Source organism: Ictalurus punctatus, chromosome 26 (genome assembly GCF_001660625.3).
Source record: "Ictalurus punctatus breed USDA103 chromosome 26, Coco_2.0, whole genome shotgun sequence".
Lineage (NCBI taxonomy): Eukaryota > Metazoa > Chordata > Actinopteri > Siluriformes > Ictaluridae > Ictalurus > Ictalurus punctatus.
In genome coordinates, this window is record NC_030441.2 from 2,869,119 (window position 1) to 2,886,217 (window position 17,099).

Here is a 17,099-nt window from a genome sequence, read left to right on the forward strand (position 1 = left end):
TCCAGCCACAGGCCAGGCTCAACCCTGCTTAGCCTCACTGAGAAACCAGACGAGAGCTGCAGGGAGAAATGGCTCTGGCGAAAAGTTGAAGCGCTATGCTGCTATTTTGATCTACGCTGAAACGTATTGTGTATAGCTTAAATAGAGTAAAAATTGATAGCAGTTTAAATTTTTCATCAAAATGCAATTTCAGTAGTAAATTGAATTTGAACGAGTTTCTAAGTACCGCGAACCATGCAGAATGAGTGCGATCAATACATGTAAGTATTAATGCGATCCAATTACATTGCACGAGAAAAAGTCCATTAAAAAACAAAATAAATCTCACTTCATTCACGCACTCGTTTTAATTAAGTAAATTCAATGAACTTTTTTTCCCCCTTTGTGTAATATTGTCTTATTTTATCGTTAAATCTTGGTATATCTCATTATTTCAAGTCACTCTCTTACTACTATGATCCGATATCATTATTTCTACTTACTGTCTCGTTTCTAAAGTTATTATCTTGTGATTCTGATGCAATATCTCATAATTGAAATCTATAAAGTAACTATTTCGTCATTGTATATTATTTGGACTCCAAACCTTTAAACTGATGGATTCCCATAACGGTAACAACCACCGCCATTTTGACAGTTTTTAATTGTGATGTGCCGAACGCATTGCCAGTGAATTATCGCTCGTTAGATGTATCCGAATAAGAAATTCTACGGAATTCCACTAGAGCAACGTTTGCCTTACTTGCTATTGCAGAATCAGCACAATTATAAGCTATCATACTTATCAGCGTTAGCCTTTAGATAGCCAGATTAGTGAACAAATATATGTTTACATGAGTAGACGGAATGAAAAAAGAAACCTTCAGACATTGTAGATTATAATCCAAAATTGTTGTGCAAAATAATATGATAGTTTTATTTTAGATCTTTGTTACCTACTTCTACTTTAAAAAAAAAAATGCCTAGTTAATAGCTTTAGATGTTATGAGCTCAGAATAGGATTGAAGTTCTGACTTTTCAATGGAATCAGCAGTCAGATTTACTATAATTGGTGCATTTTTACAGTTCAAATCAGTGGTGGATGTTCACCTTTAGGGCAGATGTCAGTACAGGGGACACACATCCTGACGTGGTTCTCCTCCACCTCCATCTTGTTACTCGGACAGGCTCGAACACAGGAGCTGTGATCCACCACAAAGTTGTCTGGAGGAGACCAGAGTGGAACGTTTTCAAGATTTTAAAATATCCAAGACAACACCCAAGACAAGTCGTGACATTTTCTCTCTATACGAAACCCTCTAGGACGCATTCTCGAGCAAGAACGCCAACCAAAATCCACATTATCTCTTCGTTTATATCATTTACATTTTATTCGATAACGCCTTCTTTCCGCCTCACTCACGTGGGCATTTCTCGACACAGAACGCTCCGTACGTGTATCTGACTTTGGGATTGTGCTCCAGTTGGAAGGTCGTCGGGTTGTAGATGAAAGGTTGAGGACACTGAGTCACACAAACTCCGCTGTCATTGAAGTTCGTACAAGCCTACGTCAAAAAACACAATTACACATGATCAAGAGGTTAAAGGTCACTGGGTTTAGAAAGGAATTAAGCATATCATTGAATCATTCGCCTGGCATACGACTGAGATTCGTTTTGGCGTAAACCATTACGTTTTATTAATTTAACACCGTTCACATGTAGAAAAAAAAACAAAACACCAACAACAACAACATAATGAACAATTGATCCAATGTGTAATGTAAAAGAGTGAAATGCTGTTCTAATTAAAATCTAGGCATGTATACCATCCCTGTGTGCGCGCAGCAATAACCTGAAGTAATCGAAACTCAGGAAGCGATAAACAACAATGACAACGTTATCGCAGGAGTGCCATTACTTTCCCGGCATTACAAATGACCCGTTCGGGAATCATACTTGTATAAACGCTGGCCTTAAAACGTACTTTATAACACAACCGTGAAGGTTTGAATAAGTCTGTACTGTACACACAGACTATAAAAAGAATACGTAATGGTGATATGGTACAACAGTGTGTTTTATTAGTCAAAAAGAAAGAGGACGTACAAAGCAGTCGGTGTGTTTGGGTCCTGAACAGCCTCCAGCGCACTCGCGGGGACAGCAGTCACTGACGAACGGACCGAAACAGCGACCGTCGCACTGATCAGCACACACCGTCTTCGTTACTGAATCACACACACAAACACACAACATTTCACTTACACCAGATATATTAACTTTATATACAGCTGGGTCCAAAAGCCTGCTTTATCAAAAGATCAAAGATAAACTTTGTTTATGGCTCTCGATGTAATGCGATGTAAAGACACAACAAACACAGTTGTTTAGTCTGGTACTGATCTGATGACGGGTCTGTAATACAACCTGTCTTTGATCCCGGATTGTTTCTTTTAACATTCATGTGAAAACATGGTGTGTTTGCATGTTAAAAGAGAGTGTGTTTATATTTAGGACGCTTACAGATTTGGCACTGATTCTCTTGGTGGCCCCAACAGCGTCCGTTACAGGTTCGATGGCATCGTCTACCTGTAAAAAGAAAAAGTTATATATATATAAAATGTACTTTAGTAATACTAAGTAGTACTAAGTAAGGAATTACAACATTTTGTCGTAATGCTATAGGAAAAAAAAATCCTCAGTGAAGTTGTGCAATAAAGTGGCGTTACTGTAAGCACTTCATAGTGCACGTCCTTCCTTGAAGACTTTCTTATGTAAGATGTTAAATGTTAGCAATTATTAATGTATTTTTTTTTCTAAAGCGTTTATGTAATACGACCACCATACTATGACTACCAGTCATCTACATGAGCTCTTGTTCTCATATTTCCTTTGAATTAATCAGTTATACGTAAATGACCACGTTCTGTAAAGTATTGACGAATCTGTTATAAGCTGTAAATATCTATTAAGGATTTACTCACACGAATTGCCGCTATTGTTGGACGGCACCACCAGCAGCTCGGCGTGAGGGTTCCTCATGATGTCCCGCCAGTGGATGGTGTCTGCATGGCACAGGAACTTGTTCTGATCCACATACACACCACCGTTCAGGATCTCTGATGGAGGAGGTTGAAAATTAGAGCTGCTATATATTTAACCCAGATCTGTAGCGTAAATCTTATCTAGATTAACGTCATGGTCATCGCATGTCTTGTTTATGTGTATACGCTGCGTTAGTAAAGGTATTTAAATCTACAGGTGAAGCCAGAGGACAGAATAAACGCCCCCTTATATCTACCGATTCTCAAAGAACACACCTTCTATGTAGGAAATTTGCAAAATCCACGCCCTCTGCAAAAGTTACATCCATATATATTTACATAGCAGAAAGTTCATCGTATTCAGAACCTCTTTGCGTTTACTCCACACAGAAACCCTGCAGTCTCCTTAACTTCCTTAGATTCTTGAGCTAGCACGGACGTGATTGTCGAGCATGACGAATGAATGAGCTAATGCAACTGTGTGTGTGGAGGAGCCGCTCTTCTTCCCACAGCCTCCTAAACTGTAATCGTGTTTCAGACCTCCTCAAATCCTACTGTTTCATAATGAGTCAGGATGAAATATGTCAGGCTTTAAAGGATTAAACGATGAACGCGGTAAACGAGGCGTTCCTCTATTGTTTGCGCTGCTTTATAGATCGCGAAATCGACGAAAGCTGAGACGTTCAAGCAGGAACCTTAAAGGACTTCGGTATTTGGAAAGTTCTACTGTTCGAACATTACTCATGTTATGGATTTGATTAAACCGTCACGTTGTGAACATCATGTATGTGGCAGCCTGGGAAAATCTCTTCACCTGGTCAAACTTTGTAGAAGTTTTCTACAAGTATATAGTTCTAAAAACGACTTTTTGCCAGTTTGTTAACCGAAGTGAAGTGTTTGTTAAACAGGCTTCTTACACGATATGATCTTTGGAAGGCAGCTCCCAAGGCAAGTTTGAATAAAGTATCTAAAGTCGAGTACATTATAGGTAGAACCCCCCCAACCCCCCCCCCCCCCCCCCCCCCCCCCCAACCCCACCCCCACACACACACATTTATGTAGAACATCCCATGCATTGGATTTAAGAGTACACTGAGACAGGAAGATTGAAAGCTTGAGTATTCCACACAGGATGCCACACATTAGAGAATTAAATTTGGAGCCTCTTAAACCTTTTCATAAAAATAAATAAATAAATAAATAAAAAAGCATCCAGGTTAAAGAATGGAGACACACTGTCTCTAACACACTGGCGAGGCAAACTGGAACCTGCTTTGAATATGAAAAGAGGGGCCTTCATAAAAGATTACGCTTACTGAGTGATATTATAAACTGCTTGGCACAAAACATCTCCAAAACAATTTGTCTCCCTATTTGGAGTAGTTCCCAAAAGGAGCCATTTAAAAAAAAAAAAAAAAAAAAAAAAAAAAAAAAAAAAAAAACGTCTTTTTATATCATCCAAAAATGCATTGATCAATAATGCAAACTACCTGGCAAGACAAACTGGGACCTGCTCTGAATATGCCAAATGATTCGGCCCAACTCTCTGTATACATAGAAGCCTGGCACAAAATCTCTCCAAAGCTATTTGTTTCCATATTTGGAAACGAACGCTTTTCTGATGTCACCTGACATGCTGCATTTTCCCGCCAAGCCAACCGGCCTAATTTCTTTATACCCCTGCATTGCCAAGGCAGCAATGAGAGGCTTCCGGACAACCCCCCCTTCAACACCACCACCACCACCTCCCCACCACCCCACCACAATTTTTCACTTTTTTTTTTGTTTTTAAATCATTTCTAAAAAATTCCCCATGTCATAGAACATCAGAAGATATTATAGTGTTTCATGTTTTCATTAAGCTGTGCACACAATAAAATCGTGCAAAGTACAGAATAATAGACTGTGCTGTATCCAGTGCTATTCTATGCACTGATGAATAATTACCTGTGATTAATGTGATCATTACAACTAAGACTCTTCGTGCAGGAATATAACAACATTGTGTGATTGCAGTATTTCACTGTTAGCCATCTTCTCATTCATATCGTAGCCATGTAAGTAAATCGTTTCTGTCTTTAATGTTACATCGCATAATGATTGTCTTGAGATTTTTTTTTCTTCTATCTTTCACAGATGGTTCAATCAAATACCCGGGAGGAGTAAACACATTAAAGTTATGCTTTCATGTGTAGATTGGCGGTGGGTTGATGAAAGGAAGTCAGGATGGAAGGATGCTACTCTACCGGATTTGGGACGCAGCCTTCATTCACTCCTTCAGTGATGGTGGCCTTTTTATTTATTTATTTATTTATTTATTTTTATTTATTTTTTTTTTAGAAGCACATACTTTACGTTTGAGCTTGCATGGATGGAGCTGTGATCTCCAGAGTCTTAGATGTTCCTGTTTGTTTGCCGTGTCTATTAAAGTACTACAGGCCAAAGGAAAAACGAGATCAACCTGGTCGCATGATATCAAAGCTGGTTGAATATGATTTATATGTATGAGATTCTGTCCAACACTGTCCCGCTGCTCCTGAGCTAATCAGACTCTCATGTTTTCGCCCATACATCGGCCTGGTTCAGAAGTCGAGCGAGAGAGATGGTCGAGAAAATCAGCGTGAATAGACGGCAACAAATTGCATTATCCGTTTCGACGGAGAAAACACGTTTCTCTGGAAATTAACACGTTGTATTGTACTGCTCTGTTGGATTTTTCAGGATATCAGGATAGAGGAGTTCTCACCAACATAACAAGCTGAGGGTTTGGGGTTGTTTTTTTTTTTTTTGCTTTATTAACTTCAAGAAAGGGGGGAAAAAACTAATTTGTTAAGGGAACGACTGTTTGCTTAAGCGTAACCAAAGTGTTAGCAGGAACTAACCTGTATCTCGGACATTCCAGTAGTGATAGAGGTGTGTTGTTCTTTAAAAGTTTTCAAGCATCAGCAAATTGCCGTGTTTCAATATTCAAATGATAGATTTATACATGCAACACATAAAAATCGGTATATACTGATGAATGTAATACCGGTAAAGTTCAGTTATAAATGACTGTATACACCATGGCAACCATGTTGAGTTTGTAACTGGCCTTACTAAAGGGTACTGTAGATCCAAAACTCAGATTTTATTTTTTTCTCTCAGAAAATCGTAACATCGTAACAGTTAACATCTTAATCCATTTAATAATTACTTCTACATAGTATCAATCTTATTCTCATTTTTATTCCTTTCATATAAGTTGCGTTTTCAGTTGAATTTGGTGAAACCGTTTGAAGCATTCATTGTGTTGAACTATTTCAATTGCTTTTGTTTGATGTGTTCATTGCAAACGGTTGAAAGTCTGTACATTTTTGACAATAAACCTGATTTGCAGTAGGGGTTGGATGATTCTGATTCTCCGATGTTAAAATCGCAGCGCTCCTGAGCAAAAAACTTTGTCAGAACCTGTTATAGAAAACTAATCAACATCTTCAGAGACTTCGAAATTCAATGGCACTGTTGTTAAAAAAATAATAATAATATTTTTTTTTAAATGTAGAAATCTAGCATAATGCTTAATGGTAAATGGTAAAGGTAACACTTTTTTTTTGGTAAATGAGACTATTTACATGATTTCCAGTGAAATGAAATGAAATGAAAATAAACAAGAGTCTATTCAGACCCAGATTCTCATACTTCCTGCATCCTCTGCAGTGAGCAGTCGAGGAAGTGAACTGAATACAGATGGGATGGTGCCGATGCCACTTGGACCCCTGCGTAATATATATTTCACGATCTTGGGGAATTTATTGAGTCGTGAATGAACTGCAGTCCTGTGCACGTGTATAAAGGAAGCAGAAGTGTTCCTTCACCTACTCAACCTCATATACATACCACTGTCCCAGTTCTTACACCGTCTCCTACAGTGTGTGTGTGTGTGTGTGTGTGTGTGTGTGTGTGTGTGTGTGTGTGTGTGTGTGTGTGTGTGTGTGTGTGTGTGAAATACTTTCTACTAAATAATAAAAGCATATTAGTCCTTAAATCTTAGACTACCAAGCAGTCGTAATATTTATAAGCTGGACATTAGACTTGCACTTCGTTGTTCGTTAACGGGTAAAATATCCCATAATCTTTTGCAACAGATATCTCTCTCTCTCTCTCTCTCTCTCTCTCTCTCTATATATATATATATATATATATATATATATATATATATATATATATATATATACATATATACATATATATATATATATATATATATATATATATATATATATATATATATATATATATATAAAATAGTATCTTTACACATGAAAATATGGCGACTATTACTTCAGTGACTTTTCTTTGTACACATCAATATTGTCCTTGAATTCTCACAGGAGTTTAAGGATTTTTGTAAAATGGAGTTTAAAATGACAAAACCGTAAGTGAGTTTTCTGGGTTATTATAACTTTTTTTTTTTTTTTTTTTTAACTTGGAAGCCTTAAAAGTAAAAAAAAATAAAAAAATGCTGATTTCCTATATATCATATAAAGTCGCATTCCATCTTTCTATTTGAGCAATTGGGACAGAATAAACAAAGGTTTGATATGCGGTTAAGGCTCTGGGTTACTGATGAGAAGGTCGGGGGTTCAAGCCCCAGCACTGCCAAGCTGCCACTGCTGGGCCCTTGAGCAAAGCCCTTAACTCAATTCAATTCAATTCAATTTTATTCGTATAGCGCTTTTTACAATAGACATTGTCTCAAAGCAGCTTTACAGAAACATCAACATGGTATACAGATATTAAAGGTGTGAATTTATCCATCTCTGCTCCAGGGTGCTGTATCATGGCTGACCCTGCGCTCTGACCCCAACTTCCTGTCATGCTGGTATATGTGAAGAAAAGAATTTCACTGTGCTGTAATGTATACGTGATTAATAAAAACTCATTATCATTTTTCCTGTAGAGAATAAACGAGCAAACCCTGTTAAACATAACAGTGGTGCCATGAGAGTACGCACATAGAGAAACCGTAGAAAGAGACACGTCCGTGGATACAGAAAGAAGTAAAAGAACAAGTACCGGTGAGGTTGTTGAGGCCGAGTTGGCGCAAACCAAAGTATTCGTCTCTCCTGTAGTTGAGGAAGATGGCCAGAGCGTAACGGCCTTCGTACAGTTTGGCGCCGCGGATGATGCGCAGGTTCTCCAGAGGCAGATAGTCAAACTGGTTCAGAGCCACCAGGACGTAACCCGTCACCTCGCGGATCGACTGGAATGGAGGAAAGCACATTCAGATGTAAAACTATTCATTTCAACATTGAAGAAATAAAGATCAGAAACTTTTTATGCCCAAGACTAGATGATGTGTCCCTAACTGGATCCTGTGCTCATCCCAATCTGAACATCTTACAACACACTTATTCCCCTTTACTGATTGCCTTCTACACCAGTACACTGTAATGATTTTTATAATCCCACTATCTGATGTCACCCAGAAGACAACGGGTTCCCTTTTGACCCACGGCTTTTTCCTCATGATGTCCACAGGATTTTTTGGTCACCTCTGGATCTGAAGCCACCACGAATCTATAAATAACCTAGTAAAGTTAAACATTAAGAATTACTTCTTTTCATATCTGGTTAGCACATCTGAAAGGAATCTGGGATCAAGACCAAATTGCTGTACAAGTGTAATGGCTGTCAACTTTGACAGAATTAAAACTTTTGCTAAGGCTTCCTTGCTATGACGTACACCCGCTAATTAGCGCTCGTTTCCAAAAGGAGACTTTTACTTATAGTTTATCATCTCATGCTAGTTTCTCTTCCAGTTTACAGTCTGTAAGGCACCAAAAGAATTTCAACCTGATCTCATGCAAAATTCATAAGTGAAAGCAATTTTTACACTTGTAGAATTTAAAAAATAAATAAATAAATAAACAAGCAAGCCTTTGAGCACTTACTGTAGCCCACTCCTCACCCTACCCTTAAAAGGTTATCCTTTAAAGCTTTAGCTATTTATCTTTGTACAAGTTCTTGCAAATCCTTACAAAAGTTTAGTCAGGAGATCATCTTGCTGGTGGTAAAGCGGAGGTAGGAGGGACAAATGCGATAAAACCTCAGCCAGTAAAAGCTTCATCGCTGTTAATGTCAGAGTTGCAATATCAAACGCAATCGCAAAAATCTCGCTGAAGGACAAACTATCCAAATTAGATTATTTTAATTTGTTATTTAAGCAATTTGTTCTGCTCCTGAAAAGCTCTGCCAAAAGAAAGGCGGGCACGTTTATCCCAACCCACATACAAAAATAAATAAATAAATAAATAAAAAGGAACGGATGTGAAGCCTCATTCTCATTTCATCCAGCTCACTCTCCAGCAAATCCCCAGGGTAAGACGTGAACGTGCCAATGTGAGGAGCGTTCCAAGAGCTACTTCAAGACCCTGACATTGCACACTGCTTCACGTTGGAGAAGGAAATAAACGACACCTAACAAGTAGTGAATAATGAATTGTTCTAAATGTCACATGCGTTTTAGAATAACGCTGCCCCGACGTATAGTGAAAGCTTCGCGCATGTTTATTTATGGCTCCTCCGTGTACATGCTGTTACTATAGAAACGTTAACATCAATGGAAAAGGCATAACATCAATGGCAACATCTCATAAATACAAACTTGTGATGGAAAAGTTGGACAATATATCATAAACTGAAACTGAAAGACGTGAGATTCGTTGCCTGAAAAGCTCCTGATGAATGCACCGGATGTTCATAGACTAAACGGCACAGCGACGACGAAAGCGTGGACTCTCGCGTACGATGTGACGTTAACACTTGCGAGAGGTGGAGGTAAAAACGATCCCCTCGTTTCCCCATTAGCGAGTGCTAATTAAGCTAATCCTGGCTCCATACCACTCATGCTGCTTCCAGTTTTTATCCATTACAACGATGGAGTTGTGGGACACCGAGGCGGCGTCACTGCGGTGCTCTCTCGCATGCTGTCTCACGCTGATAAAGGAAAATAATCAACAATTGGTTGGTGTGATTAAACTGAGTTAAAAGCGTCACCACTCGGAAGATGAGAATTTTCATATAACAGTGTTCTTACGTTCCTTACGTTTAAATAAATATATCCAACCGGGAAAAACAATGCCAAATACTTGATTGATGGTGTTTTTTTGTGGGGTTTTTTTTTTTTTTTGCATAACAGCTAGTAATTTAAGCTGATTGCTGGCCATCCTACTTTATGTTTTTCTCTCTGAATCATGAGTGTGTTGAGTTTTAAGTTGTCAGAGGCTTAAGAAAGAGTATACAAAAAGAGGACGTTTGAGCTCTCTCTCTCTCTCTCTCCCTCTCTCCCTCCCTCCCTCTCTCTCTCGCTCTCTCTGCTGTTTCAAGATTGTGCTCCCTTGTGATAAGCACTCTCACTAACCCACTCCTGTCTTTGAACCGAGACGGCTGTCAGTCATCTGTGTGCGAGAGGCAGAGAGCTTTGTGAGCATGTGTGAGGTTATCGGTTTATTTTCCCCAGCTCTAGCTCTCTCCCTAAGGCTTCTGAACTCACAGCACTTTGCTCACGAGGTCCCCGAGTAGCCCGTGTGAAAGAACTGTTTACATGCAGTGGCTTCCAAAGATCGACACTAGTGCCCTTCGGGTGTTTAGTTTTTTTTTTTTTTTTTTTTTTTTAACGTTGGTGTGACTCACCTTGAGAAAGTTCAGGTTGTGGTTCCATTCGATGCTGGTGATCTCCAGGTTTCCCATCACCACCTCGCAGTTCTCGTAGAACTTGTGCAGCGTGTGGTAGTGCTGGTCCAGATCTGACAGGGTGCTGAGCTTGTTATCGGTGCCCTCACACACTGTAAATTAACACACAAGCATAACGGTACATACGTGAAACATACTGCATTAAGATTTGATGAAAAGGTGCGTCGATTACGGTCCAGGTATAGAGAACATCCTAAATATATTTCTGAAGAAGGCATTCCATTGTGGCCTAACAGGATCTTTACTGCTAATTTGTCAGCCAACGGTGGTGATAGTGATATTTAAAAGTAAACTAGACTAGACCAACGAGACAACAGCTAAAAATTCTCATCTGTTGAGCGAAAGCTTACGTGTTGTCAAATCGTATCTGAGCAATGTGACAACTGATTTAAACCATGCAATTAAGCATACGTCTTTACACCCATCAAACACTTTCCTCTGTCCATCCAGACATAACCGTCTGCTCGAATAGCTGGACTCAAACAACCTCACGTGTTAAAGATAGGTCATGCTTCCCACACACTGGCCCACTGGGGATCACCACAGTTTACAAGTGGGCTAGAAGCCCAGTCCTACCATGACACGCCACTCTCCTTCTCAATGACAGTAGTGTGATATCCAGGAAATCTGCATCACAGCTGCCTGCGCATCACCGTGAAATTTCTTTACATTCTACAAGGTTAACATCATCAATTCCAGTAGGACAAATATAAAGATACTTATAAGATCTGTGCACCCTTCCGAATCACGAGTCACTTCCATGACACATTGTAATCTAGGTTATCAACGTGTAAAGACACTGTTCCTGGTGGTTAGGAAGGGTGAAATGGAGTGCTAGGTACATATGTAACTATGGGTTGACAAACACTGGATATCTGCCAGGGTCCCTGTTGATTGGAAGTTGGAAATCCAGACCAGCAAACTCACCGAAAAAGCTCCAGAGACAGATTGCTGTTCACGATGGTGACGCTGTATAGTAACATACTACATCATATGGTCACCAAGGTCTTAGCATGCATGCGCACATGCACATTTACAAGAAGGTCATGAAATATGGGGTCAGTTTATAAGACATTAGGAACTAAGAAATAGATTAAGGATAAGAATTATAACCCTGCTGGTGTAACAACAATAAACGGTAATAAATCCACATCTTTAGCATCGAAATCGTGGTGCGGTTTCAGTCTAGGAGTAGTTCTAAAAGAAGGTGAAATCAATAGAGCCGGCACTGATTTACCTGCAAAACAACATTCGTTTTTTACTGTTAGAATTCCACGAGGCATTTCACAGACCTTTAAATTTGCATTTTTGGTCTATTTAGGCATCAAGTGAGTACGGGCTCATGCCATATCCATCCCAGATAAGCACTGGCTGTCAACACCCTCGACTCATTTATCAGCTTACTGTTTGGACTCTTAATAGCCCCGCTCTCAGGGGGCCTAAATGCCAGTGGACAAGATTTAATGCCACAGTGGCTCAGAACATGACTGATTACAATGAGTGTAAAAGGCTCTGTTATTTTTTATTCTCTCTAGGTATTTCTGGCCAAAATGCTTTTATGTAAGGTCAATTTATGGGGTAAAAAAAACAAAAAAACAAAACAAACACAACAGTTTCAGATTAATGTAGAAGCTTTTCATTTATCAGCCATAAATATGAGCCATTACACCTCCATATTTGTCTCAAACACATTTTGCTTGCACAATTCATCATGTTCATGGCTAATGTTTACACAAAATAAGAGTATTGGCTCTATTTTTACAACAAAAGCTACAATGATTATATATACATATATATATATATATATATATATATATATATATATATATATATATATATATATATATATATATATATATATATATATATATATATTCCACACATTTCATGTTACTAATACATTTCTTTTGGCAGGGCAATCGGAGCATTTAATCAGCTCATGTTTGAGGTCATTTTAAAACAAATCGATTAATGACAGATCTATTTCAGCTTTAATTCAACATGTACCAGAATCTCTTTGGGTCAAGTTTACATATAGCAAGTTGACTGTCTTTTTAAACAGCCTGGAAGATTCCAGAAATATCATGAGAAGCTTGTGGAAAGTTCAAGCAAGTACAGTAAAAGTCAATGCAACCCAATTGTACAGCATGTAAACTTTTAACCCACTTCAAATTTGATATAGCATACCCTAATTCCAAAAAAGTTGGGACGCTGTGTAAAATGCAAATAAAAACAGAATGCAACGATTTGAAAATCTCATAAACCCGTTTATGTTATTCACAATAGAACATAGAAAACATATCAAATGTTTAAAGTGAAGAAATATACAGTTTTAAGGAAAAAATTAGGTAATTTTGAATTTGATGGCCGCAACACATCTGGAAAAAAGGCTGGAACAGTAACCCCCGAAAAGTTGCCCCAGTCCCAAATTTTTGAGACATGTTGTGGCCATCAAATTCGAAATTACCTAATTTTTTATCTTAAAATGGGACATTTCTTCAGTTTAAACATTTGATATGTTTACTATGTTCTACTGTGAAAAACATATGTGCTTATGAGATTTGCAAATCGTTGCATTCCGTTTTTATTTACGTTAAACACAGCATCCCAACTTTTTCGGAATTGGGGCTATAAATAAAAGCTGAAATAAATATGTCTCTCAGCTATTAGATTATAATGAACTCTTATGGAAATCCAGCAGATACTCTACTTGACAGCAGATATTCTACTCTACTCTACTAGTTTGAATGACTTTAGCCTAGGTGTATGTAAACCTTTGGCCTCAACTGTACTTTGATTTGATGAATACTGATGGCATTTAAAAATCAGATGCTCCTCTGTCCTGTTCCCTGCCTACCGAATTTACATAAATGTCAGATATTTCACAGGCTCCCAGTTAATTTATTTGAAAGCGGTGATGAACACAAAAATGTCACCTCGTCTATAGAAAATGGACACTCGGATAATGCAAAATCAAAACTTCACCACACTCACATCACTCACATTGTGGATGGTTTTTACTTAAAAAAAAAAAAATCCACTACAGAGGAAAGAGTGTTGTAAGAGCAGTATTTCTTGCTCTTTTAATGAAGGTTGATCGGGCGGGTGTATCCAGCACTGCTGTTCCCTTTCATCGAAGAACATCAAACATTTATGGTGACATTGGCAAGACCTTGTGCTGTAGAGGGAGTTGGGGACCAGATAACATTTCTCAAGAGCTCAAGGATATTCAACATTAAATCAGTGTGTCAGTAGTATTTTTCTAGCATTGTCAGCAGTCTGTCATGTTGGAGGCGTTCAGAAATGTGACAAATAGAGAGAAAAGAAAGACGTCTGATTTAAGCATAAATAACAGTGCAGGGGTTCACTACTAGTGACCATGAGAGAAGGACTACAGCTACATTTCTGTTCTGTGTAGTGGGAAAATAAAACAGCTGCTCCTCAGTCAGTGATATACTCGGTGAGTTCTTCACGTTTACAATAAATTTTTCAAGACCTGTTCCTAAATTGCTCCCGCCAAAAAAACTAAAAAACACGTGTTCATGAATGCAGTTGTGGCTCAAGCAGCTACTTATTTTTTATTGCTTATATGGATTTTCACGAAGAAAGAAAAACAACCACAATCTCTCCTTCTCTGACAGGGGGAAACAATACCTGCACTCGCCAAGTCCAAGCTGTCAGATTGGTCACAAGAAACTGAGCTAAATCCATGTGTTTTTATGATCGTTTTAGATGGTCCATCATGCCACAGGGGACTACAGTGGGTGATGACTCCAGTTCTGTCTAAGCACCATGCTCATTGTGGGAATTTCTGTCTGGAAAACCTGCAATGAAGTGCTCTCAAACGTGACGTGTAGGATAGTGATAGCTGGTTTGTGAGCTTTACAAATGGACTCAATGTTACTACATGTTGCCACAGTGCAAGAAGTTGTGTGTTTCAACATAAAACAACCTCTTGTTTTCTTTTTTGTGTTGTGATGTCGGGGCACCATGATAGCCAAAGCAGCGTGACTTCAGCACCAAGGACAGCTCCATCAACCAAAACTCTAATAAATGAACATGGACCTGAGGCAAAGCACGGTTCAATCACGCACAGCTGGAATCCACTGATTACCCTGACTCGCCACAGCTGGATATGGCTTAAAGGGAGATAAAAAAAAGTGTTGTTTGCTGAGGGAGAAAAACTTTTATTGCCTTACAAACCTTTACCAACTTGCTCTGACTAGACTCTGGCGCAACAGTGAGACCCTGACTCCGTTGGAGCATCATACTGCCATGATTTCATGCACCAACCTTCTCCAATCTCAATGAAAACCACACTGTGCTTTAACCTGCTGCTCAAACAGGAAGTGGAAGTGAAATCCTACTTTCAGGTAGGGTCGGGTTGGATCAGACCAGACCTGCAATTTAAAAAATAATAATAATAAAAAATAAAAAAAACAAGGGAGCAAAATTGGCCATGCTTTCTGAATGGAAGGGATGGCATACTACTTTTCAACACTTGCCAATCATAGGCATTGGTGAGATCATGTATGTTGAAGGGGGAAGAGAACGCTTTCCTCTGAAAGAAAAAAAAAACATGGAAAAATGTAAACAAAATCCCCCAAATCATCCTGAGCTCATATATGAAAGCTAACTTCAAAAAAGGAAATATTCAGAACATAATTTAAGCCTAAAACACTATGTTTTGTCTATCAGTCATGCAAGTGAACTGTGTCCATTAAACCCTGTTGCATTTTGTGTTTTTAGTTCTTGGAAAGTGAACAAAGTTTGTCCCTGCAAAGGACAAAGTGAAAATCTATTCCCATAAATCGACTCGTGAATCGACTGCTTGCTCGTTTGCTCCCAGATAAGGACAAAAAAAAAACAAGAACAAAAAAAAAAAACAACCTCAATGTACTTCAGTATAAACATATTTAACAAAATTCAGCACCAGAGGTATGATGTTTTACTTTGCATTGCTGACGTCTTCCACAATATTTGAGGAACTTTAGTGATGCATAAGGCATGAAATATATAGCGCGGGAGCCATGAAGAGCGGAAGCAAAGTTGCCAACATATGCAAACTGAATCAAGTAGCAGGGCTCAAATTGGACGGGAACACCATGAGAGTAAAAGCAAAGCGAGGAACGCTGTGTAGAAGAGATCAAAGTGAGGTGCAATCTGGGTTGATCTCAGCCAAAACCCTAACCATGTTCAGATTAATCCCTCCTTTGAAACTGACACTCTTTTCTAACAGCAGCACTGACCACGGGTGGCAAAAGTACTGCTCTTAAACTACTACTAATAATAAATAATTACTTCAAATTAAAATTATTCACTCAAGTTAAAGCAGAAATGTATTAAATCTTACATTTAGTTATTTAGTATAATAGTACAAGAATGCTTGAGAAAAGAAAAAGTTATATTTCAAACCACACTGATCTTATTGCAGTGCTGAACTTGAGGATGAGCGCCCACTGCGTCCTTCCTCAGTAAAATGAGGCATCTCCTTTAGAAAAAGCATGTTCAGGTAAGCTTTGCTAACTTGCTCATTTTAACTGGCTATATCTACCTAGGATTAGCCTGTTTTCTTTGCTAATTCCAGGTTAGACTAGCATCGATTAGAGTAGTTGGCTAGAAGTCCAATTCTCACAAATGGTGAATATTGGTTATTATTTGACTTTTGATTTAATTTCATTAGCAAGCTACATAGTGTTAGTCACGGATTTGGCCAGCAAACTTGGAAAATGGCTTTTTCATATGTTTTGCGGACGACTTGCTGGCTTTTTGTTCAAAGAGGATAATAATCATAACAGTGTTTATTTCTCTTCATCTGTATTAATGCACTTAACTAGATAACTAGTCTGCCACACTGTATTGCATCACATTAGGTTCCACACCTTTTTTTCTGGGCCAAAACATGCGACTGGGCAGCACACTGGTGCTTTTAGTTTCCCGGTGCTATTACCTCCCCCGAAACAGATAAACATCTCAGGCTGGAAATGTGGAATACAGTCCTGAGGAAACGCAGGGTGGTATCCGTGTACTTGCATTCATTTGGTTTCTCGGTCTATCTGCACATCTGCTGGTTTGACCTTCCAGCTAGAATGAATGCTAAACCCTGTGGGTCTGACGCTACACCCTATACCGTGACCCTGCATAGAGGGGACTGCTTTAGACAAATGAAATCCGCTCCGGAAAGTTCCCCTGAACAGAGACAAACTGCTGCAATTAAGGCAGAATAAGTACAATAGAGGAGGATGTTCTGAGAGTCCCAAACCACTAGCATGAAGCAAATAATGCCTGTGTATGCCTCCGAGTAACTCAAATTACTTCTTAATCATCACAGTTTGTGATCTTT

General features: G+C 38.8%; 1 protein-coding gene across 4 annotated transcripts in view; it reads right to left on the bottom strand.

The window, feature by feature from the left end:
* Window positions 1–17,099, bottom strand: part of LOC108258873 (receptor tyrosine-protein kinase erbB-4) — a 50,059-nt gene that overhangs the window by 17,422 nt on the left and 15,538 nt on the right. For all 4 annotated transcript variants that reach the window (XM_053676307.1, XM_053676309.1, XM_053676308.1 and 1 more), the window contains 7 exons: window positions 10,697–10,848; window positions 8,078–8,264; window positions 2,963–3,097; window positions 2,502–2,567; window positions 2,088–2,206; window positions 1,403–1,544; window positions 1,090–1,203 (listed from right to left, as the gene is read on the bottom strand). In XM_053676307.1, the coding sequence (XP_053532282.1) occupies window positions 1,090–1,203; window positions 1,403–1,544; window positions 2,088–2,206; window positions 2,502–2,567; window positions 2,963–3,097; window positions 8,078–8,264; window positions 10,697–10,848 (915 nt within the window). The remainder of the gene's footprint in view (window positions 1–1,089; window positions 1,204–1,402; window positions 1,545–2,087; window positions 2,207–2,501; window positions 2,568–2,962; window positions 3,098–8,077; window positions 8,265–10,696; window positions 10,849–17,099) is intronic.